Genomic DNA, 27706 nt, shown 5'->3' with positions numbered 1-27706 from the left:
AAGACTGTGAAAGGCATCTGTTCTTAAAAAGTTTTGGGAAGATGGAATTATGAAGTTGCCTGAAAAAATGGCAGAAGGTAGTGGAACAAAAGGGTGAATATGATTGTTAAATAAAGTTCTTGGTGAAAATGAAAAATGTGTTTTTAATTATTACTTAAAAACTGAAGGCACTTTTTGGCCAACCAAATACTTCAGGTATTGCTAATAAATTAGACTTTCCTAAGGTTGCATGGGATTATGGAAAAATCCTAGAAATGATCAAATTCTGTGGTCACTATAGCAACAGCTTATCCTGTCTTTCTCTCCTTTTTGGAGCCTATCTTAACACAGACACAAGTTAATAGTGGTTAGTTATACGTATCCACACTTTTTCTTTTCAACATGAGAAAAACTATTGTGTTTTTCGTAGATATCCCATTGACTCGGTGGCCCTTTACTGTCATGTGGCTGTCGTCAGCTGCCTTGTCCAAGTTGTCTGAAGGGGCTGATGGCACCATTGGGTTGGGGGCAGGAATGGGAGCTTTCAGCCTTACACTCTTTCTTGGGTGCCCAATGGTAGAAAAGTGATGGAAAAGAGGGTTCTTGGCCGCTTGTGGGGTGGGAGCAGGCAAAGGTTGCAGGTTGGGCAGTGGTTTGTTTAGTGGCAAATGGGTTGCCTTGTTGCTCTTTTCCTTACTTGCTAGGCTTAGATGGGTGGCATGTCCTATGTAGATACTCTTTCCTTCCTCTGAGATTCTACCCCACACACAGATCTGAGCCATAAGCGTACTTGGCAGCTCTCTTCGGAGTGGTTTGGTGTATCTTCAGTAGGTGTCTGTACTCCTTAGTTGTTGGCTCCAGCCACAGGCTGCTGGGCACTGAGTGGACAGAGGACTCAAAGCATAAACTCTACTGTGCTGTAACCCTGCGTCGCCAAGCTCGTGAAAACCGGTCCAAGGGCCCAAGAGCACTAATGGGTAAATTAACTCCTCGTTAGGTCACCTCCCAACTCCCTTCTTTGGGAGAAGGGAGCCTGAACCTTTTCCTCTGATAAATAAAATCAGAAACCCTGCTACCAGTCATCAGACTGACTGGCACACCCTGTACTGGCTGACTTTGAGCCTTTGGGATTGTGAAAAGCCTCTCTGTTCTCTCCTCTGGTTCACCTTCCAGCGGCTCCTTTGAAACCGCCTCTAGAGGAGTGAGGGGTAGGGGACTCTTCGCTTTCTTACTGAGACCGTCCTTCCCCTTCTCTTCCATCCCTGTTGGCTAGTGGCAGTCAGGTGTTTGCCGCACAGGTGCCCAGCACCGTGCAAGTCACATCCTTTGTGGAGAAAAGTAGTCCTAAGAGCTCACATTTAACTCAGCGGCCCTCAGCATGTGGTTGCCGTCAGCCACCCTGTCCAGGTTGCCTGCAAGCGCCGTTGCAGCCATTGCACTGAGCACATCACATGTCTTCTCTCTCCAGCCTGAATTTCAATCCAGGGGTGTACAACACAAGTGGGAACAACTTTTACCCACATTCTACAAATTAGGATCCTGAGGTTTTAGAGTCGGTTTCCTGGGGATATAACACAGAAGTGAGGTCCATCTGCTGCCAGATCTTGTCTCTACTTCTCTACTACCAAAAGCAGTTCTGCCCCAGGCCTTAGCCTCAGGAAGGACACACTTGAGGCAGCGAGTAAGCAGTACCAGACAGAATGCCATCAAGTGCTATATCACGTAGGCCGTAACAATAATGTTTCTTGTTTGTGTGCATATTTCTACTCTGCTTGGTTCCAAGAAGGATTAAAAGTTGTCAAAATACTTAACCCAGTTCTCCTTTGATTTTCATAGTAACCCAGTGATAAAGGCATTATCACCTTTATTTTACAGGTGACAAAACTGATTCTCAGGTGGGTTTAACCAGTCAGTAAGTGAGTCAGGGCTGGGCTCCAGTCAGATGCAGAGCAGCAATCACCTTGTCAGGGATGTTCATTGTCAGGGTGACAATGCTGATTAGTTTCCACAGGAAAAGTAGCATCCTAGCCTCCCTCATCTCTCAGGTAGCAGAAATTTTGTTGTTTCTGTCCCTACCCTTCTACCCCTGGAGAAGCACACATTACTATGGTTTGGCTCAGTTCTCTATCAGACAGGCCCTTGAATACAGAGTTAAAAGGCATATGTACCCTAAAGTACTCAACACAGGACACATCCCTAGGTAATAAAGGTATAAAAACATGCCTGAGAGTGATGGCCACCAACTTTCCTCCTCTGGAAGTGAGAGGAGGAAGGTACAACTTTATATCTGTAATATTTTGTCTTTAAAATATATTCAAAGAAAACAAAAAAGATTATTGGGAAGAGGAGAGAAACATTGAATTTACTTTTCTACTGAGAGCTGATTTTTAGAAAATTGAGTACCAGAGTGTTATGAAATAATCAGTGTTGTATAAATGAGGAATTGTATTATAATCCTTCTGAATTACCCTTCTATGCTTGTTTTAGGTGCTCACAAAATACTTGGTTTTTGATAATCCCAATCGAACCTCATTGAAGGCAAGAAGTATATTTGCTTATCTTTGTCACTTAGTGTCCAGCAGAATATCCTGATTCATAGTAGGCTGATGAATGATCACATGCAGAAGAGAGCAGCTTTGTCCTCACCACATGCTCCATTCTGTTGGAATAAGTGATTCCATATAGGTACAGTAGCAGAACTATTCTCTCTAGTTTAACATTCAACTTTTCCTTAATTGTTCTCTGTTTAAAAAAAAAAAATTTTTTTTTTAACTAGCTCCCTTGCTTTTTTGCCTAAAGTTAGTGAAGGAAAAATTGTGCCTGTTCACTGAAGGCTGCATGCATTGTAGGAGCCGGGTACACGTGGATAGCCTACAGCTACTGCAGGTGAAATTGCACTTGATGTGTATTCATAAAGGACGGGCTCCCACTCCTTCCAGCTCACTGTAATTGTTCAGCAGATGAGCTAATGGCATTTAGGAAGCTAGGGAAGCAAAGGTATTTTCATAGCTTGTTTCTCTCTCCTCTCCCACAAAACATGGCCACGATCTGACACACGATCAAAGGACGCAGCCCTTTTTAGGATGCAGGAGATGCTTCCCTGTGTCTGTGGCTCACAATGGCAAACAATAGAGACTTCTGCGATGATATTTTGCCTCCCTGGTGTTCAAACTTCTTCAGTTAAGCCTGTCTGGAATCTATTTAAATGTTATCCATCAAAGCTTTTCTTTTTTTTTTTTTAATAAAAGGGGGAGTGAACGTGGAACCAGAGGAAAGACTGTATCTTTGCCAAGATGCTCTCTCCTCTCCTTGTGACTCATCCTTAGAAAAGCAGAGGGACTTTGGAAAGCTGCCTGCAGTCACACTGAGACAGCTCTCCTGGCACTTTCAGACATTTTAAAAATTTTCTTAAGCAATAAAAGATGTTTTTCAAATTGTTCATTCCCTCCTTCTGGGCCAGCCTAACAGCTTTTGTTTAGCTGTAGCATGGTGGTTGTATGGAAGTCTTGCCAGCTAGAACAGACGAACCCAGGCCTTTGTTTTTGGAGTATTACTAAGGAATCAGCTCTTCCCTGTTTAAAATTGGTAATCATTCTTTCTTAAATGATTGTTATCATGTTGCATTTGGTCATTCTTAAGAATTTTCTTAGTATATTGTGATGTACAATTTCAAATATTCAGCTATTAAAAAGTTTGGTTTTAGGGCTTCCCTGGTGGCGCAGTGGTTGAGAGTCCGCCTGCCGATGCAGGGGACACGGGTTCGTGCCCCGGTTTGGGAGGATCCCACGTGCCGCGGAGCGCCTGGGCCCGTGAGCCATGGCCGCTGCGCCTGCGCGTCCGGAGACTGTGCTCCGCAACGGGAGAGGCCACAACAGTGAGAGGCCCGCGTACCGCAAAAAAAAGAAAAAGTTTGGTTTTAGTGTGGGGGTGCTAGTTTGAGCTAAATAGAGGAGCTGCTTATTAAATGTAGGCAGTCTGGTTTTTACCATTTGGCAGCACAGGAAAGAAAAGACATCTTAATTCTCTTACCTTCATATATAAATAAGGATGTTTTAGTAATTGGTAAATTAAAGCTTGCAGAAAACCAGTTAGACTAACAAATCTAATCGTCAGTTTTCAAATTTCTTTCCCTTTTAGCTACAAAAAATGATTATGTCCTTTTATGGTTCCAGAAACTGGCAAGTAATTTCTTAATATCCCTGTGGCCACTCCCATATCACTCCCCCAGTTTTGAAGGGTTCAACCATCTCTGCTTTAAGAATTGCCACTTAACAGGGGTTTGATACCAAAAATAAGTAAGTTATGGTGGTGAACTATTTGGATGTTTATGCCTGCTTAGCAATAATTTAAGGAGTGAAAGAAAGTAGCAACATACAGAAACAATTTGTGTTTTATAGGAAAGTTACTTTGGATGGCTGACTCTTAGATATAAATTGAATACAATGAAGTATTCATTTGAGTAGAAAATCCTTTACTTAGGGAGGGATCAGTTGCTGAAATTTTTATTATCTTGCAAAACTTGATCTCCAATTAAAATCTACTTTTAAGGACCTTGAATTTAATTTAGTGATTGTATCATTTCATCTTGAAATTTTAGATGCCAGTTTGTGAGGTCTGCTGTCCCCATAATAGTCTATGTAGACTGCCCAAGCTGGGTGAAATGATATTCACCTGACTGGGGAATGAGGCTAGTGGAATAGAGTAGAATCAGATGTGGACTGAATGGTAGCTTTTGTCTTTGAGTCTCTGTTCTCTTATTTGTATCACTGCCATTTTTCTAGTTTAACAGAGGTGTGTAAATGTATGATGTTTTAATGAATGGATTAGGCTTATTATTCTTCAGTCATTAAACATGGGAGCTGGAAGGCGTTTCAGGGGTCTGGTCTAGTTGAGTTCCAGTGTATTTTGTTTGACCCATACAATATGGTTTCAAAAACAGTATAACTAGGCAGCTACTTTGCTCGATAATAATACAAGTAGCTTTGTACCTATTGTCTTACATGATTCTTCATGCTTTTTTTTTTTTTTTTTGCGGTACGCGGGCCTCTCACTGTTGTGGCCTCTCCCGTTGCGGAGCACAGGTTCCGGACGCGCAGGCCCAGCGGCCATGGCTCACAGGCCCAGCCGCTCTGCGGCATGTGGGATCCTCCCAGACCGGGGCATGAACCCGCGTCCCCTGCATCAGCAGGCGGACTCTCAACCACTGCGCCACCAGGGAAGCCCCCTCTTCATGCATTTATATTAACTGACTGGCCCCTGCAGACATTTGAGTGTATGATCTAGATAATCCTACCTTTTCATTCTACAGTTGTAGGAACTGAAACCCCAAGGATCGAGTGACTACAATGTCAAATGGCTAATTCAGGGCAATTCCAAAACTGTTTCACCGCCTGAGTTTTTTTTTCTTTGTTTGTTTCTTTGTTTTTAGTAGGTTAGAGATCTTTGTCAAACTGCAGAGGTGTTTCTTAAAGATGTCTTACAAATAAAAGAATTGAAAGGCAGTGGTGGAATAGTAAGAGTAAACAGTCTAGTTTATAGTTTAGGTCCTGGAGTTATCTTGCTTATCTTGGATAAATCATTTCATCTCATTGGACACCAAGATTCCTCATCCATAAAGTAAAGGAATTAGACTAGACCATTTCACATCACCCAGTACAGGGCTTGGTAAGTAGTGACTTCTCAATAAATAGTTTAATGAACAGTGGTTATTGAAGGCCCCTACCAGCACTAAACTATAGATTCTCTAATTCTATATGAACTTTTCTTCCTTCCCCATCCCCAATTTACTTGGCCTAGATGGCTTTCAGAGTCTCTTCCAATCTTGAGAGGAGTCTAAGATTTTTGATTTAGAACTTGTTAGGGGAGGTCTTTGAACCCATGTGCTCTATTGTCTATCCTCCTGTTTTTGGTTTCACTCTCCCATCAGCTTGTCTGTTCCCTGAACTCACTGCACTGCAGAATCCCTGTATCCTTTTATGTATGATGGGAAGGAGGCAGCAGGGGGCAGAAGTGAGGAGTAGGTGGCTTTCCAGAATGACCACATATTATTTCACATTCTCTGCCGTCTCTGATCTCCTCCTGCCTTGCACAAAAAAGGTAGCATTTCCTCCTGGCTTCGTCTGTTTATAGGCAGGATAATACTTCAAAACCAGAAGTGAATTATCGTTTCAAATATAAATAATATTCATGAGTTTCAACATACATTATTGGTATTTATACAGTCTTAGCAGGCCTAGGCACTATTGCCAAATCATCAGACACCTACTGTTGTAGGTCACGAAAAGATAGAAAACTTGTCCCCTGCCTTTTAAGAGCTTAAAGCCTTAATAATGAAGTCAGTAGAGTTACAGAAATAGAAACTAGCTATGAACTTGGGTTGTATAACTGGAAGTAAATCCAATCTTACCTTTTGCTGTAAACAGAATCCTTTGAGGTTCAACTTTTCCATGTGTTAGAGAATCAAAATGTTTAAAACACTGTGATGCTTTTCTTCTTTATTTAAAAAAAAAGATCTGATTCTTAAGAAATCCAGATTAGTGCTGAGCTTCTCTTCCATCAAAAATACCCCAAAAGAGATCCATAATCTCACACACAAAAACACATATAAATCCGCTCAATACCAGCTTAACTCTTCCGTGCTTTTATGCTGGTGTGCTTCGTCCCCTGGGCCAGTCCTCTGCCTGCTCATTTCTTTTGTGGCAGACTTAATCCCGACAACTTCACTAAGGCTAGAATACTCCAGAAATCCGAAATGCTATTCCTTTGTCTTCCTCCTTTTTCTTTCACGCCTCCCCCTTCCTCAGAACTCTTCAGATATATAGCCTACCCCTGGTTAATTAATATATGTGATTTTCCTGCCTTAGTCATCGTATTATTTATGATTTTGCAGAAATTATGTCTGAAGTTCCTAGCCAAAACTTTAGAAGACATCAAGAAATGTTGGCGTCTTTTTAAAACTGGCTCATTTATGGCTCATAGATTTCCTACTGAAAACCAAAAATATTTCCCTTATCTTTGCCCGACCCAAGCCAGTTCCCACAACTCTACGTGTTTTTATAAATAGGACTGGTTCCAAAATCCAGTTTTTCTCAGCTTCCAGCTGTCCTGAGCTGAAGGCCCTCTTCCTTTAGCCTCACCTTGCCCTCCACCATCTCTCAGGCATGAAGCTAACCTGTGTATCCACCTTGCAAGTGGCTGGAGAAGCCTCACCAGGCACTTCTGGGTGCAGTTTCACTGACAGATCAGTTGTTGACTACAAAGACAGACGTTTTATGCTTTTAGGACCATCGCCAGGAGGGCACCTCAGCAATCACTGTAAATACTTTTTTCTTCTCCAGTTCTCCCCACAAATAATCCTTCCCTGTTATCCACATGCATCACCTTTTGGAGGCTGACAAAAATAGTAGGCTTCAGACAAAGAACAATTGGCTTCATCTGACTGGGGAGGAGCAGCAGAGCATAGAGTCAGTCTATAGGTTTTTTTCTTTCTGTATCTGAAGGGAGAGATGTCATCTTTAAGATTGTTTGAAACTAGAGGAAACTGGGTAGACCAGCAGGGTTAGACTACAGACCATCTGGCACAGGGTAGCTACTTAGTAAGTATTTTCTTAGTGAATGAAAAATGTGGCCCCTATATTGAGAGATGTTATCTGGCTAAACAATAGCCAGATCAGAGAGAAGACAGAATAGTTTGGGGATATATGTCCTACTTGTCCTTGCTTGTTTTCTAGTCCATGAATGGATATGGAAAATAGAGTATTTCTCCTAGAGTAGTTTCTTGGATGTGAAATGTTATTTCATTATACCAGGTGAAATGCTGGTGACCTCATTTTTAAGCCCAGGGTATGACAAATTTAGACTTTGACTTTGATATCTAGCAAGTCCCTCTGTTTTCCATCTTCACTTTAAAATGTATTATTATGCTGCATTTATTTAGCACTTCACATTTGTAAAATTCTATGCCTGTGTTATTCTCTACCAAAAAATCCACTTACTTGTTACCCTTATTAGAAGGCAAACAGGGATACCAAATGTCTCATGGCTGTGTATAGAACTCAGAGAAAACTACTTGTAAACTGGATTTTAATTTTTTCAAGTTCTAATTTGGAAATTGGCAGAATGTAAATTACAATTGAACTGAAATTATAGTTTTATTACCTTATTTGCTTTTCCTCTTATAAAATTAATAACTCTAGGTTTAGAAAGAATCTCGAGGAGGTTATCTGTATAAAATTTGCTCAAATTAAGCAGCAAACCCTGGAGAGGTTGGTTCTAAAGGAGGCATTAGGAATTTTTAGGGTTGATAGAACTGTTCTTTTAGCTTGACTGTGGTGGTTACACAACTGGATGCATTTGTCAAAATTCAGACAGATTCACTGAAGAGTGTGAATTTTACTGTTTGTGTATCTTTGTAAACCTGTTTTTTAAAAAAGAAAAAAGCATTAGAACTTGAAAATAAAAAAAAAAAGACATTTTTATCTGCCTAAGAGGTAGATAATGAATTCATTGGAAATGTACAAGCCCAAACTTGGGCATTTGCGAGGGCAATGTTTTAAAAGGAGGGGATTCTTGCTCTTGGTGCGTCACTTAGTGCACACGCAGGACATATTTGTTGAAAAGTTAAAATTACCTTGGGCTTCCCTGGTGGCGCAGTGGTTAAGAATCTGCCTGCCAACGCAGGGGACATGGGTTCTAGCCCTGGTCCGGGAAGATCCCACATGCCGCGGAGCAACTAAGCCCGTGCGCCGCAACTACTGAGCCTGTGCTCTAGAGCCCGTGCTCCGGCAACAAGAGAAGCCACCGCAATGAGAAGCCCACGCACCCCAATGAAGAGTAGCCCCAGCTCACCACAACTAGAGAAAGCCCGTGCACAGCAACGAAGACCCAACGCAGCCAATCAATCAATAAAATAAATAAAAATTTTTAAAAGGTTAAAATGACCTGAATTTCCCCTATAAAAGTAAGAATCTGGGATCTCAAGCAAGAAAGTGGTTTTAATCTAGAATACTGATGTCTTTATTATCAGTTCCTATATTAGACTCCTATATTAGCCCCCTTTTTCAAACACTTGACAAAGATATAATAGTCATTAGAAAATTATTGCATCAGAACTTGGTTTTATTTGTGGTAGTTGGGGGCAACTAATAATTGATGAAAGCAGAATTTCCAGCAGGATGTGAAAGAAAGTAATTATCCTTGTAGAATAAGAAAGTGCGTAGCCATGACTGAATCAGATTCTGGTTTGAATAATCACATGATACCCTCTTGCTCTTTGGGTTTAGTTCAGGGAAGCGCTCAAACCTTTCAATAGGTGCCCACTTTGCTTCATTGATAAGGCCCCCCATCCGCGCTACAGACTCTGAAGCCAGCTGTGTTTTCTTCTTGGCACTCTTCCAGTCCTCCTTTTACCCCAGCCCCTCACCCATCTCCATGTCTACCCAGCTCGGGGCCTGAGGTTTCCATCTGTAAAGCCTGTTGCTACAGGATACAGAATTCACTCGGGAGGAGGGGAAAGCTGCGTGTGTGTGTTTAAGGATGGTGGCTCTCATAATCAGATAAATGTTGTGGAAAGCTTGCTCATTCATATGGAAGAGCCAGCGCTGCAGCTAAATGGTGGAGCCGCTGAGCTCCAGGCTCTGGCATCTGTGCGTTAGTCCTGCTCAGTCAGGAGCGCTTTTATTTGTGATACAGAAATAGCTGAGGAGCATCACCACTTTTGCCTTCAACAATAACCTTTGGTTGAACCCATGGAAAAAAGGCTGTATCGCTTTTTTTTTTTAATGCAATGATGAAATTGGTCACAAATAGGAAATCTCATGTGACTTCTACACACAATGAGGTACCTCCTATGCAATCATAGTAAGTCTCTGGTGTTTTACTTTTCACTCTTGACTTCCTTTATATAACTGCTCTTCCCTTCTAAGATATCTCGAAGGTATCAAAGACTTTTTCCCCATGTCATGCATCCTGTGATTCTGCTCTCCTTCCTTCCTGGTGACATCAGTCTTGAATGAACAGTAGTGCTGGTGAATGCCCTGAAAAGCCTGGAATGTAACCTGATTTTTGAGGAGAGGAAGCTTCTCAGTTCCCGCCATTTGACTTGCCTGGGCAAGTTCTGTCTTGCACTATGGACAGTGTTATCTTCAGCCATAGGATACCAGCTTTGGGAACTAGTAAAGCCGGAGCTTAAGAACACACTTCATTCTCTCCTTCTCCTTCTTGTGCCCCTCCTTCCTTCCAAGAAAACACTCATGTCCTTAGGATTGTTGTCAAGTTTGCTTCTGTTTTATAAGCGGGAAGCTCAGAATGTCTCTTGCCTTCATGAGCACAAGCATTGTTGGGGTTATTTGGGTTGCATTTGTTTATCTTTTCCACACTCACACGGTTTGCGTAGCTTGGCAGCCTGCTGGCCTGGACAATAATAAAGCTTCTGTCGAGGTGAGCAAACAGCTGATGGCATGGGGCACAGAGGGGACTCCTACAGTAGCTGCCTGTAATCTGCTGGGCTGGTGGTCAGAGTAGGCAAGAACAAAAGCCAGTCTGTTTGCAGGCAATTTGGAAAATCAATGTGTTAGTTGTGTTCTTGTCTCTTTGCTTTTCTCTTGGCTAAAAGGGAGAATGCTGGTCCAGCAGTTTGCAGAATCTTTCCAGGCAAGTACCCATTCCAGAGACTTACCTGCCTGTCATATTTCCACTGGCTGTTCTGAAAAGGGCCCGAGTTTTTCTGTCTGAACTGCTTAAAAAGCCACTGACAGAGAATTCTTAATCTCAACATCCAAAGTTGGACCCTACCATTCCAATGTTTTGAGTGGTTTATATTCTAGATAGTTACTCACATAAGTTGTGTGCTAATTTTTTTTAATGCTAATGAGGGCTTCAAAAGGAGTTTATTTGTTGCCTGGCTAGGAAATACAAGAATTGCACTTTGAGCAACATATTTCATAATATATGTGTGTTTGCCTCTTATTCCTAAATTGATTTAATATTGTCACTTAGTTGAAAATGTCCTAGTCATGGTTGTGTATCTGGATTATTAGGTCTTACAGAGCAGAGATCACACCAAGTAGCCCTGTTCCAGGATGGGAGAGAGAGTGAACTTAGTAAAGACCCATGTGAGTCTGTTGACACATCATTCAAAGGACAGCCGTGCAGATGATTATATTAGTTGTGTGAAGTCTTGAGTTACTTTTCCCTTTAAGCTTCTAAGAAATAAAAGGTGATAAGGAAAGATTTGAGAAGAAAAGACTTTTCTGTTCATCCGTGTGTTAGCAAATGGCTTTAAACAAATTTTCATTTGTGCTTTGAAGGTCTATAGATCCTATCCATCTTTGTTCCTCTTTTTCAAAGCCTAAAAATGGTCTGCTGATTGTGAGTAAGAGAAAAGGGTGTTTGGTTGGATGTGGTCATGGTGCTCTTATTTTAAAGTCCATCAAAAAGAAAAGTAATAACTTTAATGGTCATTGGAGACATCCTAAAGCAGAAGATAAGATTTAAATAATCGTGGGTAAAGGAGATAATTGACATTTTTTTGTTTTGTTTTGTTTGTTTGTTTTCAAAGGAAAAATAGACTAAACCTAAAAGCCACTACTACCAAAAATACCTCTAGCATCTAGTAGTGCCCTCTGCATTTTTAGTGTTTATCACGCCCCCCGCCCCCGTGTTATTGTTAAACTGGTTTATATACCTTACTTTTGTAATGAGATTATAAATACCCCAAACAGGGAATTTACAATTCTATAATATACCATAGAAGTTAACATAATGATCAATACATTATTGCATTTAATACGTGCTGATTTTTAAAGCTCTTTTTTTATTTGTCAACAACCTATTGTGGGCCACAAATTGTGTCAGGCACTGAGGAACCAGTGTGGAGCAAGGCAGTCACTGCCCCTACTTTCTGCCCAGGGAGCCTACAGGCTAGCGAGAAAACATCACCATCTTTAGGCAGTACACCTGGTATTTCACTTGACTTTTTTTTTTTTTAAATAGAATTAGCTGTTAATTGGCCATTACACTTCAAATCTCAGATTTTTCAGAGTAACAAGGAGTGACGCTCAGGTTGCTCAACTGTTGACTTTAAAATGTGAGGGAAAGCATGAAATACTAAAAGATATAGTTTGTTTCATTTCTATGCAGAGGATCTCATTAGACCTACTATCTAGGGCACTTATACAATGGCTTTCTCTGGCTAGGTCACTCTCATCTTAAACATAATTTGACATATTTCTATCCTTCTCCTTTTATCAAAAGGGGTTAATTCTGTAAAGAAAGAGTGAGAGAGACATTTTCCAGCCAAATCTAAGGCAGTCAAAAAACTGGACAGAGCTAGATGACTTTAAATCCATAAAACATCTTCAGATCTTATTTTTATCAAATCTCTCACCAGATCACTAATAAATAGCCTAAATTAAATACTACTTCTCACTTGCTCTCTTTTTCTCAGCTTTTACTTTGGCAGAGAACCTGTTCAGCAGGAAACTATCCCAATGCCAGATGGCAGGAAATAGCAGGTGGCAGATTGAATAACCAGCCTTTGAAAAACACCAGTATTAGCCTCTAGCCCCAATTCTCAAATATGGCACAAAATTCTTTCACTTTAAGTTTTTGTCTTGCCTTTTGTTTTTAAGAAAACTGTTTGAATTTTGTGGGGTCCAGGGATTGACTTGCTTCCTCAGTGGTCAAAGTGGGGACTTCAGCTGACACGAGATGATGTTTGAGGAACCGTCCCGATCAAAGGAGATGAACAGAGGCGGCCTCACACACTCACACCTCTCACCTGAGTGAGAGGTCTCCCCTCTCACTCAGCCTTGTGGCACAGACCCCCAAGAGCAAGGAGAAGCTGCTCCAACCAGTGTGTGCCAACTCAAGGCAAGAGCAGCATTTGAATTCCTTTCCAAGTTCCATTCTTTTGTCAGAATACTGGTACTATTATACACCTCAGCTTGGACTGCTTAGGCCTTTTAAAACCATGTGGAGAACAGTAGGAAGCAAGAGGAGATAGACCGAAGCACTGGAATAGGGCTGTGAGAAAGCGTGATCACGGATCCTGGAGGGCCTGAATGCTAAATTTTGCTCAAAAATTTTTTTTTTCTTTTTGTTTTCTTTCAGTTCACTGAAGAGTGTCCTAATGTCTCCTAAGTGCCACAAGAAATAGCAATATAACTCAAAGCTGATTCTCCTCTAGAATTGTTATGCTATCCTAGTTTTCATTTTTGCTTCATCTGTTTTATTTTAAACTTCTAAAGTATAAGCTTCCACATGTCTTCTAATGAAATGTGTACTTATGTAACACCATGGTTAGTAGAGCATATTCCTGAAATCATTTTTGTAAATCTTACGTTAAAACAACGTATTGCATTGGGGGTATAAATAAGGAACAAAATTTTTATACTTTTTGTTTATTATTATTTTGCCTTCTTTTTCCCATTTCAGACTTTATAGTGAATGAGTTTTACCCTCAAGCTTTTAGCAACTGTTGGTCTTTATGACTTTTATGATCACATTGACTGCACATCAGGACCTGCTGATGGAAGAGGGATTTTGGCATTGACATTTAAGAGTTAACCCCAGTTTTCTCTCTTCTTATACTTTATTTAGATTTCGACACAGCCCCAACTGCTGGTACCTGAGAGATTGGACTATCCACACCTGGATTAGGCAGTGTCTAAAATATGGTGCACAAGACAAGGCCTTATATACCCTTGTAAATAAGGTGAGTGGTTTCCTGGCATTTGCAGCTTATTCTCCTGAGTTTAGGTGATTTGGTGTTTGTACCATTACAGAACAGCAGAGAATAGTACAAGAAGTAACTTTTAAATTTATTTGCCCTCAGAAAATCTTTTTAGAATGGAGCTGGTATAAATTAACCAGCCCATTAACAATAAACATTCCGGTAGCTGTGGCTGTTCCAAGCACAGTGACTTAAAAATGGAGTGGTAAAAGCAAAAGGTAATCTAATCACAAGAACTTTGTCGGTGGTCATTTCATTCTTGATCCCTAAGTCTTGGATTTTTTGCCTAGTTCCCTTTGGTGAAGTTTAGAGAAAAAGACGTGACCATTTTGCTGGAGTGTGATCTCCAGAGCATTCAGATCATCTTACACATTTTTAAGAAGACAGACTTCCTAGGTTATTCAAAACATGTCTTCCTAAGTCCCTGAGTCCTCCCCTCAAGCCCCAGAGCCCCTCTGATTAGGGTCTTTCTGCATGTTATACTCTACCCAAGGGTTGAGTCTTCATTCCCTTCATAGTATGAAATAAGTACAAAATAAGCAAAAGTTTAGAATGTTATTATTGTGAGTCTCAAGCTACAATCCTAGCTTGACCCTTAACAAGACTTTAACAGTATTTCTGTGGAAATGTATTATTTCTGTAGTGTCACTGGACCTTCTGTGGCAGACCTCAAAAAGAAATACTAATTTTGGTTTTGGGAGTTCTGATTCCCATGACTTGGGCCTAATTTAACTTATACATTTCAGATCGTTTGTGTGTGAGATGTTGTATTGGGTATGGCATTGTCCCAAAAAAGGAGCAATGTCCTATCCTTTCCCTCGGAAAGCTTATAATTTAATAAAGTAGATAAGCAGGTTCACTGATAAATCTAATATTAGGCCCCAGGGGAAGGAATGGATTAAATCATGCTCTTCACTTCAGACTTTAATGACACAGATCGTACTCAAAGAAGAAGATCCCTATGAAAACAAAACAAGAAGTTCTGGAAAGACAAAAAATGTCTGTCTCATTTTCTACTCTTACTAGTCTTTTAGTGGAAAGAACACCAGACAAGGAGTCAGAAGACCCAAGCTTAACCTCATAAATTCTACCAATTGCTCATAACTTCAGGCAAATAGTAATTTTATTCTTCTAGGTCTTAGTTTTTTCAACTCTTAAGTCAAGTGAGTTGTACTAAATCAGTGATTTCCAGCCCTGGCTGCCCGTTAGAATCACACAAGAAGCTTTTAAAAATTATAGATGCTTTTCTCCACCCCCAAGATTCTAATTTAATTTGATCTTTCTGGAGCCCAGCCATTGGTATTTTTTTAGTTGTTTTTTTAAAAAATAGATTTTATTTTTTTGGAGCAGTTTTGGGTTCACAATAAAATTGAGCAGAAGGTAAAGAGATTTCCCACATGTTCCCTGTCCCCACACGTGCACAGCCTCCCGAGTGAGCCATTTGTTACAACTGATGAACCTACATTGACACATAATCACCCAAAGTCCATAGTTTACATTAGGGTTCACTCTTGATGTTGTACATTCTATGGGTTTAAACAATGTATAATGACATGTATCTACCATTGTAGTATCATACAGACTAGTTTCACTGCCCTTAAAATACTCTGTGCTCTGCCTTTTCATACCTCATTGGTGTCTTTTTAAAGCTCCCAAGCTGATTCTCATTTGCAGTCAGTGTTGAGAATCACCGACCAGTTGATTTCTAAGGTTCCTTCTGGCTTTAATGATTTATCGTTCTAAGATATTTTGTTTTTACCCTGCCTTAGGGATTAGTGCAGATTTGGTTGACTGCTTTGATGAATTTAAACACTGCTCATGAGCTACAACCTTTAAAGCAATGGATTCTAAACTTTTTTTCCATTTCGGCACATCTGAGGCATTCTGCACAGCGTGCTGGTAATAGTGACTCAGTTCAGCAGTGATTTGCAACTGGGGTTTAGGGTTATCAGAATTTCTAAGGGGATGGGTATAATTGGAAAAAAAAGAATTCCTCAGGTGTTTCTGGTGGTTGACGGGGGGTGGGGGGGATGAGCCTACTGAAGTAAGGATTTAAAACAGACACATGACCACAGCCTAGACCATTAGTAGTCAGACTTGATTGTGCGTGCAAGTCACATGGGAGCCATGGCAACTTCAGGCTTCTTGGGTCTTTAAAAACTAGTCTAATAGACAAGAGATAACAGATGCTGACAAGAATGTGGCATTGTGCATTGTCGACAGGAATGTAAATTGGTACAGCCAGTATGGGAAACAGTATGAAGGTCCCTCAAGAAATTAAAAATAGAACTACAATTTGATCCAGCAATCCCACTTCTGGGTATAAATCCAAAGGAGATGAAATGACTATCTCAAAGAGATACCTGCACCCCCATGTTCATTGCAGCACTATTCACAATAGCCAAGCCGTGGAAACAACCTAAATGTCCATTTACAGATGAATGGATAAAGAAGATGTGGGGTGTGTGTATATGAACATATACATACAATGGAATAGTTAGCCATAAAAAAGAAGATCCTGCCATTTGAGACTACATGGACAAACCTTGAGGGCATTATGCTAAGTAAAATAAGTCACTCAAAGAAAGACAAATACGTCATGATCTCACTTATATGTGAAATCTAAAAAAGCGGAACTCATAGAAACAGTGTAGAATAATGGATGCCAGGGACTGGGAGGGCGGAGAAATGGGGAGAGGTTGGTCAAAGGATACAGACTTCCAGTTGTAAGATGAGTAAGTTCTGAGGATCTAATGTACAACGCGGTGACTGTAGTTAACAGTACTGTATTGTATACTTGAAAGTTGCCAAGAAAATAGATCTTAAATGTTCTCACCACTGCCACCACCAAAAAAATGGTAATTATGTGAGGCAATGAATTTGTTAACTAGCCTTATCGTAATAATCATTTTGCAATATATATGTGTGTTAAATTATCATGTTGTACACCTTAAAGTTACACAATGTTATATGACAATTATATCTTAATAAAGTTGGAGAAAAAGCGCTCTAAGGACCAGAAAATGCTGCATAATGTGTTAATGTGTGCTTTCTCATGGGAGTCCATTTTTGCATTGATATTCGTACCTTCTGAAAAGAATCACTGAACGAGTGCAGTATGGTGGTTTTTTATTGTCTTGGTTTGGTTTGGGGTTTTTTTAAGTTATGATGAAGTGTTAGAATTGAGCTTTATTTTTCAGACGTCAGTTGTCTTATATCAGACACCCACTCACAACTTTCTCACCCTGACCAACAGTTCCAGTTACCAAACGGCATGAGTCACAGCTTCTGTTTCACCGTCCCAGATGCTGTGAAATGATAGTCAGATATTTTACAGCTAACGGTGCCAAGGTTTTTCCTGAATAATACATAGGCATAAATTATAAACTGAATTCAATGAATATTTTTTCCCTTATCTCACTTTTATTTTCATTACAGGTTCAATATGGTATTTTTCCAGATAACTATACATTTAATTTACTGATGGATCATTTCATAAAGGAAGAAAATTACAAAGGTAAGAAACCAAACCCAGTTCCATGTATAATGGATCTTCAGCTCCCAAAGGGAAGTAAATGTAGGCACTTTTACTTTTTTTATTTCTTAATGACTCTCTACATCACTCTTTCAGTCAGAAATAGGTGCGTAGTTGATTTACCACACCAGTTGACCAGATAGGAGAATCATATTCAGGTCTTCTTTCCTCTGAGTTTCTGAAGTTTATTTGTTCATGTCTCTTTGGGCAAAGGACAATGAATTTAGTGAAGCAATAAACCTTGCCTGAGCTTCCATGGCTAGTTAAGATTATATTAATTCAGCTATTAGCTTGACTTTTTTTAGCACCATTTGCTAACTTCCTTTATTTAAATCACAGTTGTTACAGCATGTGAAGTGTGTAAGTATAAAATCTTATATACTGGAGAGAGTAGTACCCTCGCTATGAAGGAAAGTCATTTCACCTCCCTAGGCTTTTGTTCCCCCTTCTCTAAAGTAAGTGCATTGGTGAACTCTGAGATCTCTTTACCCCCAAAATCCTCTGACCCCATGGAATTAATTTAAAGTGGCTCTTACCTTCAGCTACAGTAAGGGGGGCCAAGGAAAGGTGGGGATGTGGCAGACCCTACAGAGCAGTCAGGTGGAGCCCTGCCAGTCTCCAGTGGACAGGGAAGGGTAGTACAGCACGCTCGTGCTTGCAGCTACGCAGACAGTGAAGAAGGAAAGAGGAGGCCATGCCGTCGTGTAAAGACACACACTGGCTTCCCCTTCCACCATTTCATCCTCAGGCTTGGTTCTGAGGAGCCATGCCTGTGTTGGGGTAGTCACTACCTCAGGAATGTGGATGTGGACTGGTGGTCACTTACGCTTTTATGACACCTGTGATTCCTGTCACTGGGTTACATCCTCTTGTTCCTGCACACCAGCACCCTCAGCCTTTTCCATTGCGTCACTGCCTGGGCTCAGTGATGAGGCTGGGGACCTGGGGACCGGGGACCTCTCTCCTTTCTCTTCTCCGGGCCTCTGCTTTATCTTCTCTCTCATAAGGCTTGCAGTTGTGGACTGCCTAAAAATATTTGCTGTGCATTATTATTATTATTATTATTTTTTTTTGCGGTATGCAGACCTCTCACTGTTGTGGCCTCTCCCATTGCGGAGCACAGACTCCGGACACGCAGGCTCAGCGGCCATGGCTCACGGGCCCAGCCGCTCCGTGGCACGCGGGATCCTCCCGGACCGGGGCACGAACCCATGTCCCCTGCATCAGCAGGCGGACTCTCAACCACTGCGTCACCAGGGAAGCCCTGTGCATTATTTTTTGAAATGCTCATTATCCCTTGTCCATTTTAAACATGGGCTTCCTGAATTCAACTAAAAGATAGTTAGCTTTTGCATGTTTCATCGTCTGTTCTCTGTGAACATCAGATTTAAGAATCCTTATTACTCTATCATTGGAAAATTATGTAGTAGCAGTTTTCTCCCCTCTCTCTTTAAAGGTAATGTTGGAAGGGTAAAAGGAGTTTTGGGTTTGGTTTTTTTTCTTTTTTTTTCCTTCTAAATTCAGAGTAAATAATATTGAGGATTTTTTAAAATAAAGTTTTGATGAAGATTATTATTATTTATGGCAAAAATTTAGAAAATGTTATACTTTTTATTGCTAAAATAGGAAATACCCAAGTATATAAATAATTACGGAGGAAAAGGAAATTACTTATACAGATCAACCTAATTTCACTTCCCAAGCCGACTGAAATGAATATAAATTAGAGATAAAATAAATTTGATTTATTTTTCATGTGTAATTTTGGATTCAGTATTGAACAGTTGGCAAAACAGATTTTTTTTAAACTGATTTGTAACTTTGTGTTCTTTTAAAATGTCGGTTTGTTGGTGAGATGGGAGTGTTGTTTGTTTAATCTCTTCCAGGTTCTTATTTTGCTACTGACTGACTGGGTGACTCCTCCCTGGTCTGCCTGTCTATCTCAGTTTCCCTGTTTGCAAAAAATATATAGAAATTCTTGGCTGTGGCCTCATGTAGAACCATGACAACACACACAAAACCAGCTGGCTAGCAACAGCTGCAAATCAGTGCTGACTCTTATGCAGCCCTATATGCAAAGATCGGTTAACAGAACAGCCCAGTCAGTTATTCAAAAACATTTGTTGTGCCTGTGTTATGTGCAGGCACCGTATTTTAAACCAATATTAACATTCTCTGATTTAACAACAAATACTAAGGGAAAGAAATTGTTTGAATTTGATTTTCTTGCCTTCTGCCTATGTTGTGAAATATTGAGGGACAATAAATCAGACCTTGCTTACGGTCTGGTCTCCTATGATCAGCATTCATGTGAAAACAGATATCTTCTATGTTACACTCACGGAATTATAACTTATGAATAAGCATTTCCTTTCCATTCTTTCAATTCTTTTAAATTGAGCCTGATTGTCCTTTTTGTAGTCATCAGTTTTCTGTCTTTGAAATAATACCTGAGATTTAGAATTGTCTCTAGCATTTGTTCTCTTTTGCCCAAACAGGGAGAAAATTCCAGAACATACAGTGGGGCAGTCAGCCAAGCCCCCTCTCTACTTGTCAGGGTGACCTGGAAAATATATTTGCCTCCTTTCTGTATGCCTTAGCTCTTCCAGCTGATGGACATGATGCCTTAAATTTGCTTCACAGTTTATGAGGCATTTTCACATGTATTATTTTGTTGGACTGTCAACAGTCTTGTGATGTATGTGGGACAAATGGTATTTTAACATCATGAAGATGATATTGAGAAATTGAGTGGTTTATTTGACATCCTTGAGGACAGTGATACAATAGCACCTGATTCAGTACACAGTAGTGTGTACAATAGAAGCTGAAAACTTGGGAAAGACCTAGTTTATGGAAGAACTAGGACCAGAGCCCACATTTCTTAACTTCTTAATTCTGTTTATTTTTCTGTCATGTCCCACTTTTTAAGAGTGTTTATAGTTAAATACAGGTTTGATGATGTTACCTAAAACTAATTACCTCTCATTTTTACTTTGATCTTCTTTCCAGATGCTCTGTCTGTGGTTTTTGAGATCATGTTGCAAGAAGCTTTTGAGGTTCCCTCCACCCAACTCCTCTCCCTCTACGTTTTATACTACTGCCTGGCAAAGAAGACAGACTTCAGTGTAAGTGATCTACCTTAAAGCAGCAGTGAGAGCCTTAGAAGAAGCAAGCAGTGGCTGCTCAGTAGTGATGTGGGCACCAGAGGAGACCTCTGCCCTCAGCATCTGGAAAAAGATGCCTGATGTGTAGCACTGTGGCCCCGTATAACCAGGAATGAGTGTTCATCCTGTACATTTTAGGTACTGGGCTCTAACAAAGTGGAATTGGACATTCTTCCACTCGGAAGAATCTCAAGGGAAAGTCCTTATGTGCATTCTGAGACTTGAGCTAGGCTAAGTGCACCTCACACGTGCAGAAGTAGGTAATCGATGATCAGTGAGAGCTGGACATGGCATACCAACGAAGCAGTGAGGCAGCCAGCTTTGACCACGACCTCAGGTATTAAATACTCATTGTTTAATTTATGTCAGTACTTTCCTAAGGTTGCTCTGGGTCAGTCCAGAAGACTAAGTTTGGTTTCATCTCTTAGGTTAGGACATTTAGTCATTGTTTATTGCTATCCTAAGAATAACAACAGTAACAACAACAGTAGCTAATACTTAAATGGCACTTACTTTACACCAGGCTGTGTTCTTGGTGTTTTAGATTTATTAATTCATTTAATCCTCACAACTCCATGCAGATGAGAAGACTGGGGCACAGAGATGTTACATAATAGCCACGCAGCTAGTAGGTGATGAAGCCAAGCAGCCTGGCCCTACAGTCTGCCCTTAACCTCACATGTAACACCAAAAACTACTACTTTGGGTAGGAACTGAAAAGCTCATTTAGTCTAGCCCCCATTCTAAAAAAATTTATTGTGTGTTTTGTTTTTGTAAGATGAATGTCATAGCCTATGGCACACCTCACATTCACTAGTTCATTAAATATATATTGAGCAACTACTACATTCCATACATTTCAAGTGCTCCTTATACAGTGGTGAGCAAAAATTTCCTTCTTACAATCTAAGATGAATATAGGCATTTAAAACAAACACACGAATATAAAATGATGACTATAATGATCACTACAAAGACGTCTTCTATGAAAAGCCTGTATGGTAGTGAGTTTTTGTTTGTATTTTAAACTTGTTAGGAAAGCCTTCTTCCTTAAGGAAATATTTCCTGAGTTAATATTTGAAGCATGAATAGGAATTAACAGACTGAAGAGAGGAAGAACAATCCAAAAAGAGAAAATGACATGTGCAAAAGTCCTGTGGCAGAAAGAACATGCTGAGCAGAAAGGGGCTGGCAGAAGCTAGGAAGATAGTGTAGCTGCCACAGAGAGAATTGTAGGGTGAGATGAGATTGCAGAAGGTAGGTCATGCTAAGCTGTTTCATCTACATTCTAAAAATAGTGAGAAGCCACTGAGAAGTTTTAAGCAGAAGGCGTGGCATGATCAGATTTGTGTATCTGGGCTGTAACATGGGTAGGAGGTTAGATCAGGGCCAGGGTGGTTATGGTCAGAGCACGTAGGAGACTATCATGGTCGTCTGAGTAAGAGTAATGGTAGTGTGGGGACCAGAATGTGGTGGAGTTACAAAGTAGCCGATGACCGTATCTAGGAGGCAAAGAGCATGATGAGGAAGGAAGTAGATGTGGAGGCAGGGAGGTGGGGGTGAAGTCTGACCTCCTCAGTTTCTGCCTGGTGTATCTGGACAAAAGGGTCACCATGTGTTTGCAAAGACTTCTTTTGATGAGGAAGATCATTAATTTGGCTCTGAATATGTTGCATTTTGAGATACCTTTGAGACAGTCAAGAGATTTCACAAGGGAAATTGGCATCTTAATGGAAAAATCTGGACTGGAGATGTAATTTACAAATCCATGTGTAAGTGTCTGCAGACGAGCCACAGGCCAAAAGGAGAGTCAGGAATGTGTTGGAACAAACACCGTGGGAGGAGGTGGTCTGCATGTAGAACGCTCCTCAGAGGGTAGGTGAGACGAGGACTTTTATGAAATGCGTTGAACTTAGTGGTGTGAGAGCCATAGAGTAATGGAGCAGGAAACCAAATTGGAGTGGATTGTGGAGTGAGTCCGAGGTGCAGAAAGGAGACAGTGAGCATCAGCGGTGTTTTGAGATGTCTGGCTGTGAAGGGGAGTGGAGGGAGGAAGGAGAGAAGGAGGGTTTGCTTTGTATTAATGGGAGAAGCTGAAGCATGAAATGAGAAAACCTTGAGGACGTTGGTAAAATAGCTCCTGATTTAGTCCATAATAGTACATAGAGTAGAAGGTAAAGGCTTGGAAGAGACCTGATATTTTATGTTAACACATAACTAGCCTTTCATCTAAGCAGCAGTGGTTGTATTTTTCCCAATCATCCAAAAAATCTCTAACACATCCATGTGCTTTCATTCATCTTTGTAAAAGTGCTTTTGGAAGAATCACCATTGCAGCACCATCACCACCCCTGCTCAGTTCTAGCACGGCAAGGATGCTGCTCATTTGGCTTTTAGCCCCTGTTGCATCCTGATACTATAGGTCATGTTTTTCCCTAAAGAAAAGAAAAAATGCTTCTAAGCCTCCTTCTTAATTTTTCCCTGGGCCCCTTTTCATGCAGTTTTTGTGGGGGAACATCAAACCTCCAAGGGATTTGCTTTCGCAAGTGAAATGACCTGGTCCTTCATTACCAACTGTCTTGCTTATGTGTGCTGCAGAAGCCCCTGAGGAGGCTTTGCTTTCCTCCCAAGGTCTTTGCTTGTTTCAAAGGTTTAGAAAAACCTTAAGAAATTGCACTTGCATTGCACGAAGGTCATTCCCAATAAAGAGGTTTGGGTGCCCCTTAACACCTGGGGTACCCCACTTATATACCTGGCTGCAGTTGTAGCTTGCACACTTTGTTCATTCTCTGACCAGCGCAGGGCCACCTGAGCTTTGCGTTCTGTATTTCCAAGCTGGAACAAAGGCTCAGGCCGCTGTGTGCTCCTACTGCACCCGCACCGAGAAGATCACAGCCCTCGTCTGGGGAGTTGCCAAGGCTCTCCTCAGGCCTGCCTTTACAGTGAGTCCCCCGTCCCTGCTGTTGCTAGTCTGCAGCAGCCTTAGCAATGCTTGTACTTTGCCCCTTCTTTTCCCGTGTCTCATAAGGCTTCAATTTTATTGAAGTGTAATTTTGCACCCTGGGTTGAAAGAAATGATTGCCAAGTGTTTCTGATTGCCTAATTGATTTTTGACAGGCGTAAATCTATCTAAAGGCAGCCTAATAGTTATATTTATTTGGACACTGTGAAGTAGAAGGAGTCTTATTGCTGAATTGTTTAAAATTCAAAAAGCTTGCTCTGTCATTTCATAGCAGTGTGAGTACAGGGCTAACAGCATGGGTAATCTTTGTTGATTGTCTCGAGGCAGTGCTGGTCCAGAGTGTACGCTTTATTTTTATTTTGTTTTGCTTTTCTGATCGTAAAAGGAACTCTTACTCACTGCCCCAAATTTGGAAAGTAATGAAAAGTACAAAGAAGAAAACCAAAATTGCTTGTAATTTCACTGCCCAGAAATCTGTTAACATATTGGGCATTTCTATTCTGTATTTTTCATTAAACATAAATATCTTTTCTTTCCAAAATTAGAATTATAATGTACCTTTAGTTTTGTTATTTTGCTCCTTTTACTTAATGTTATAACATGTTCTTTTTTCCTCTGTGTCATTAAAAATCACATTTTTGCGTACAAAATGCATTTATGCATTGCTTGGCTGCACCGTGATCTGGTATATTCTATTGCAGTGGGAAGAGGAGAGGAACTTTGGTGCATCCCTGTTACTCCCAGGCCTAAAGCAGAAGAATTCGGTGGGGTTGAGTTCCCAGTTGTACGGCTATGCGCTTCTTGGTAAGCTGGAGGTCCTTACAAACATTGTTCTTCATGGATAGAACTGATGCATTCTTTTACTTCATAATAAAGTTATAATTTGATTTAAATTTGCGAGTGAAATTCCAATACAGCTTTCATTTTTAGACGTAAAACTAGACTTTGATGGCCTTACAGTTATGACCTAAGACAATAAAGCGGGTTCTAAAACCTCCCACCCCTGGCAAGGTGAGAATTAGTTCTGATGGCTCTCGATTATTTTAGTGGTGATCAGTGTGAGGAAGGGATAAAGAAAGGAAAGTTCTGACCCTCTTTTGGGAGAACTGGCCAGTAGGATCTTTCCCATTATTAACAAAGATATTTCTGTCTCTTAAACTTAAAGTCCAGGAGGAAAGAAATTAAGAGTTGGAGTTGAACACATATCCTTGGTATTGTTTTCAGGTGTGAGGGAAGAGAAACTCAGAGAGCACATCCAGCAGCACTTGGGAAAGCAGAGAGGGGCTCACTGGTGCAATGTGGCTGTGCCACACACAGGACAGCTAGCTCTGCTTTAGACCCCGGCTTGCATGAGAATCAGACAGTCAGGAGGGCAAAGCCTTCTGAGGAGCAGCCTCGGCACTTGGGTTGTGTGGAATCTGGGCAAATAACATCCACCCTAAATGTGCATAAAATGTGTCCCGACTTACACAGGTTTATTAAATGCATGTTATTTCATTATCCTTGCAGTCTCTCTCCTAAGTAGGTAGGCATTTGAGAAAGTCCCTTCTGATCATACATTGTGTCTGCTTACCTTTGTTTTCTGCAAATCACCTAAGTTATAGCAGTTTGACTGCTTTTGGAGTTGATCTTCACCAATAAAATGTAGTGTGGCATTCTCAGATGCTGATTCTGATAGAAACTGACTCAGAGAGAGGAGTTCATCAGGCTGGTGATCAGACTAACAAAAGAGTTGACCACTCTTTTAAAAAATCATTTTCTCTTTACTTACCATCTACTTTTGATATTGATTTACACGTTTTTGGCCTTTGCCTTCAGATGAGCACTCAGGATTGTTACACTGCATGAATTGGCCGGGAAGTTGTCAAGGCTAAGAAAATGTACTTTGTTGTTCCTGTTGCTAAGCAGAGGCCCGGGTGTTTTGGGTCTGGGAGCATCAGATCCAAAGCCCTTTGCTCTCACTGTGTCCTGTGCTGCGCAGCCTCATTCACCTCTGACAGAAGCAGCTTCCCAGAACGTGACTGCAGCCAGCCCCAAGCATCTTACAGATCTAAAATTAGCTGTCACCTGATGAGCTTTGTCTATTTATGTTCCACTACAGCTTTCCCAAATCCTCCTTCCCGGGAAAGATAAGTGAAGGTAGATTTAAGACCTGGCAGCTCAAGGTGACTTTGGTCATTAGTGCAGAAGTTTCTGTTCCCCAGGAGTCCAGAGACAGCCCCTGTCCTCACTCGGGGGCCTTGCTGCCAGCCATGTTTTAAGCTCCAGTTGTGATTGTTTGAGGTACCAAGAGAAACATTCATGTCCTGAGACCCAAAAGGATGAATGAGGACTATACGATTTAAGTACTGATGAACCTCAAATAAAGGAAAGGAGAGCAAAGTGAGATTTTTTTTTTTTTCATAGTGTTTCATGGGGTGTTTTGGAGCATTTTGAAAAATGTCAAACATTTCCTGGCAGGGGAAGTTGTCAGACATTGACAAGATTTCCACTGTAAAAAAGTTGTGGAATTTCTTTTTCAGAGGAATATTTTGTTCTTGAAACAAAACTAGTATTTCAGTTGTTTGACTTGTTTTGTCAGGGTAGTTCCACTTAGAGGCAGATATAACAACCTCTGTAGGGACTTCCCTGGTGGTCCAGTGGGTAAGACTCCACACTCCCAATGCAAGGGGCCTGGGTTCGATCGCTGGTCAGGGAACTAGATCCCACATGCATGCCTCAACTAAGAAGTCCGCATGCCGCAACTAAAGATCCCACGTGCCACAACTAAGACCCGGCATAGCCAAATTAAAATAAATAAATAAAAAATAAATAGCAACGTCTGTAAATTTCCCTCAACCCTTTGATTCATATATCCTCATGAGATAATCTCCAGTAGTCCAAATGAAAAAGAGGAAAAATAAGTTCATATGACTTTATACTGAAAGGTGTATACATAGAATTTTACATTTTTCATCATACATCCAAAGTGTCCCCATTCACTGGGTGGGATGAGGCTCTTGGTATAGGTTTGAAACGATCCTTCTCTATTTCTAGAGCTGCCAGGTAAGTATTCACTTGTGCCTTCAAGTCCTCCATCTCAGACATAGTGGGAAGCCACAGCTGAGCCTTCTTCATTGTTCTTTTTGGCCACAGGGAAGGTGGAATTGCAGCAAGGGCTGCGGGCTGTGTACCATAACATGCCCCTGCTGTGGCAGCCAGGGTACCTCAACAGAGCCCTTCAAGTAATGGAGAAGGTGGCCTCTTCCCCAGAAGACGGAAAGCTGTGTAGAGAAGCGGTAAGTTCCCTGTCTCTAATTCGGTGGGATTTACCATCTCCTGTTACTCATAAGTCAAGCTTTGGATTTGTTTTCCTTGTCTCCCCCATGCCCCACTTTCTTTATCTCTATAGAACCATGTACTTATTCAGGTGAAAAGGAGTGAAAAACCACAAACATTCTCAATGTTACTGACAAAAAGCACTAGAAAATAAGATTGATGTTGATTTTATAGTTCACTATCTGGGAGGAAGACCATTCCCCTTCCCTAAAATTCAAACTGAATTCTGTAAAATACTGTTTAATTCCGCCCGACCCCTAAAGTAAAATCTCAGTAGGAGCTTGAGAGGTTAAGATTTCATCTTTAATTTTTGGCATTTCTGTCTCCTCATTTAGTCCCCGGAGCCTAACTACCTGTCAGTTTTTTCCATCATACAAGCTCTCAAGAAATGAGTCTAGGGACTAGAGATGGCACTGTCTTTCTTTCCTTCCATTAAACTATTCTGTGGTGAATGCATGATGCTGAGGAGATCTGGACCAAATGTTCCTTTCATAGTTCTAAGGCGTTCACTTTGCCTGGACTAGGACACTGTCCTCCCACCAGCCTCAAAGCTCATCCCTCTTGGTCACCTTGGGCTCTTGACACTACGAAGTTACTAGAGTGAGCTCAGGCTACAGGAAAGCACGCGACGAGCTTACACCCGATAGGGAGCCAGCAGTGTTCGCTCCTGCCCAAGCAGCTGTTGTAGCCAGAGTGAGGCATAGAAGGACATCAGTTGTTTCATTAACAGGGTGTAAAAGTTAACTTTGAGCAGCTGCTTATTTGTTTTGCCTTGATGCTGATCACTAGGACTCACCTCATGGCTTCTGCGCAGTCACAGGATGCACAAGTCTGGTCCCTATACTGGCTCCTTATACTGGTGTCTAGTGAGGCCTTATGTTCTCTGCCGACATTTACCAAGTATACACATTTCTAAATACATTTTCATGTTTTAACCCTGCTGTAGTCAGTGCTGGTGATTGAAAACACAAAATTATACATAAATGCTTTGCCAGGGAAATACTCCTTCCAGT

At 40.9% G+C, this 27706-nt stretch overlaps 1 protein-coding gene across 4 annotated transcripts in view; it reads left to right on the top strand.

Moving 5' to 3' along the window:
- Positions 1-27706, top strand: part of MRPS27 (mitochondrial ribosomal protein S27) — a 101177-nt gene that overhangs the window by 60367 nt on the left and 13104 nt on the right. For all 4 annotated transcript variants that reach the window (XR_013827475.1, XM_079916004.1, XM_079916003.1 and 1 more), the window contains exons 6-10: positions 13579-13693; positions 17150-17228; positions 20259-20374; positions 24077-24179; positions 26511-26653. Coding sequence is in view for 3 of the 4 variants with exons in the window: in XM_079916004.1 (XP_079772130.1) it covers positions 13579-13693; positions 17150-17228; positions 20259-20374; positions 24077-24179; positions 26511-26653 (556 nt within the window). In the remaining variant the exon portion in view is untranslated. The remainder of the gene's footprint in view (positions 1-13578; positions 13694-17149; positions 17229-20258; positions 20375-24076; positions 24180-26510; positions 26654-27706) is intronic.

Source organism: Stenella coeruleoalba (assembly GCF_951394435.1).
Source record: "Stenella coeruleoalba genome assembly, chromosome: 3".
NCBI classification, from domain to species: Eukaryota; Metazoa; Chordata; class Mammalia; order Artiodactyla; family Delphinidae; genus Stenella; species Stenella coeruleoalba.
Note: the sequence above shows the minus strand (reverse complement) of the source record. Positions and strands in the feature narration are given on the sequence as shown.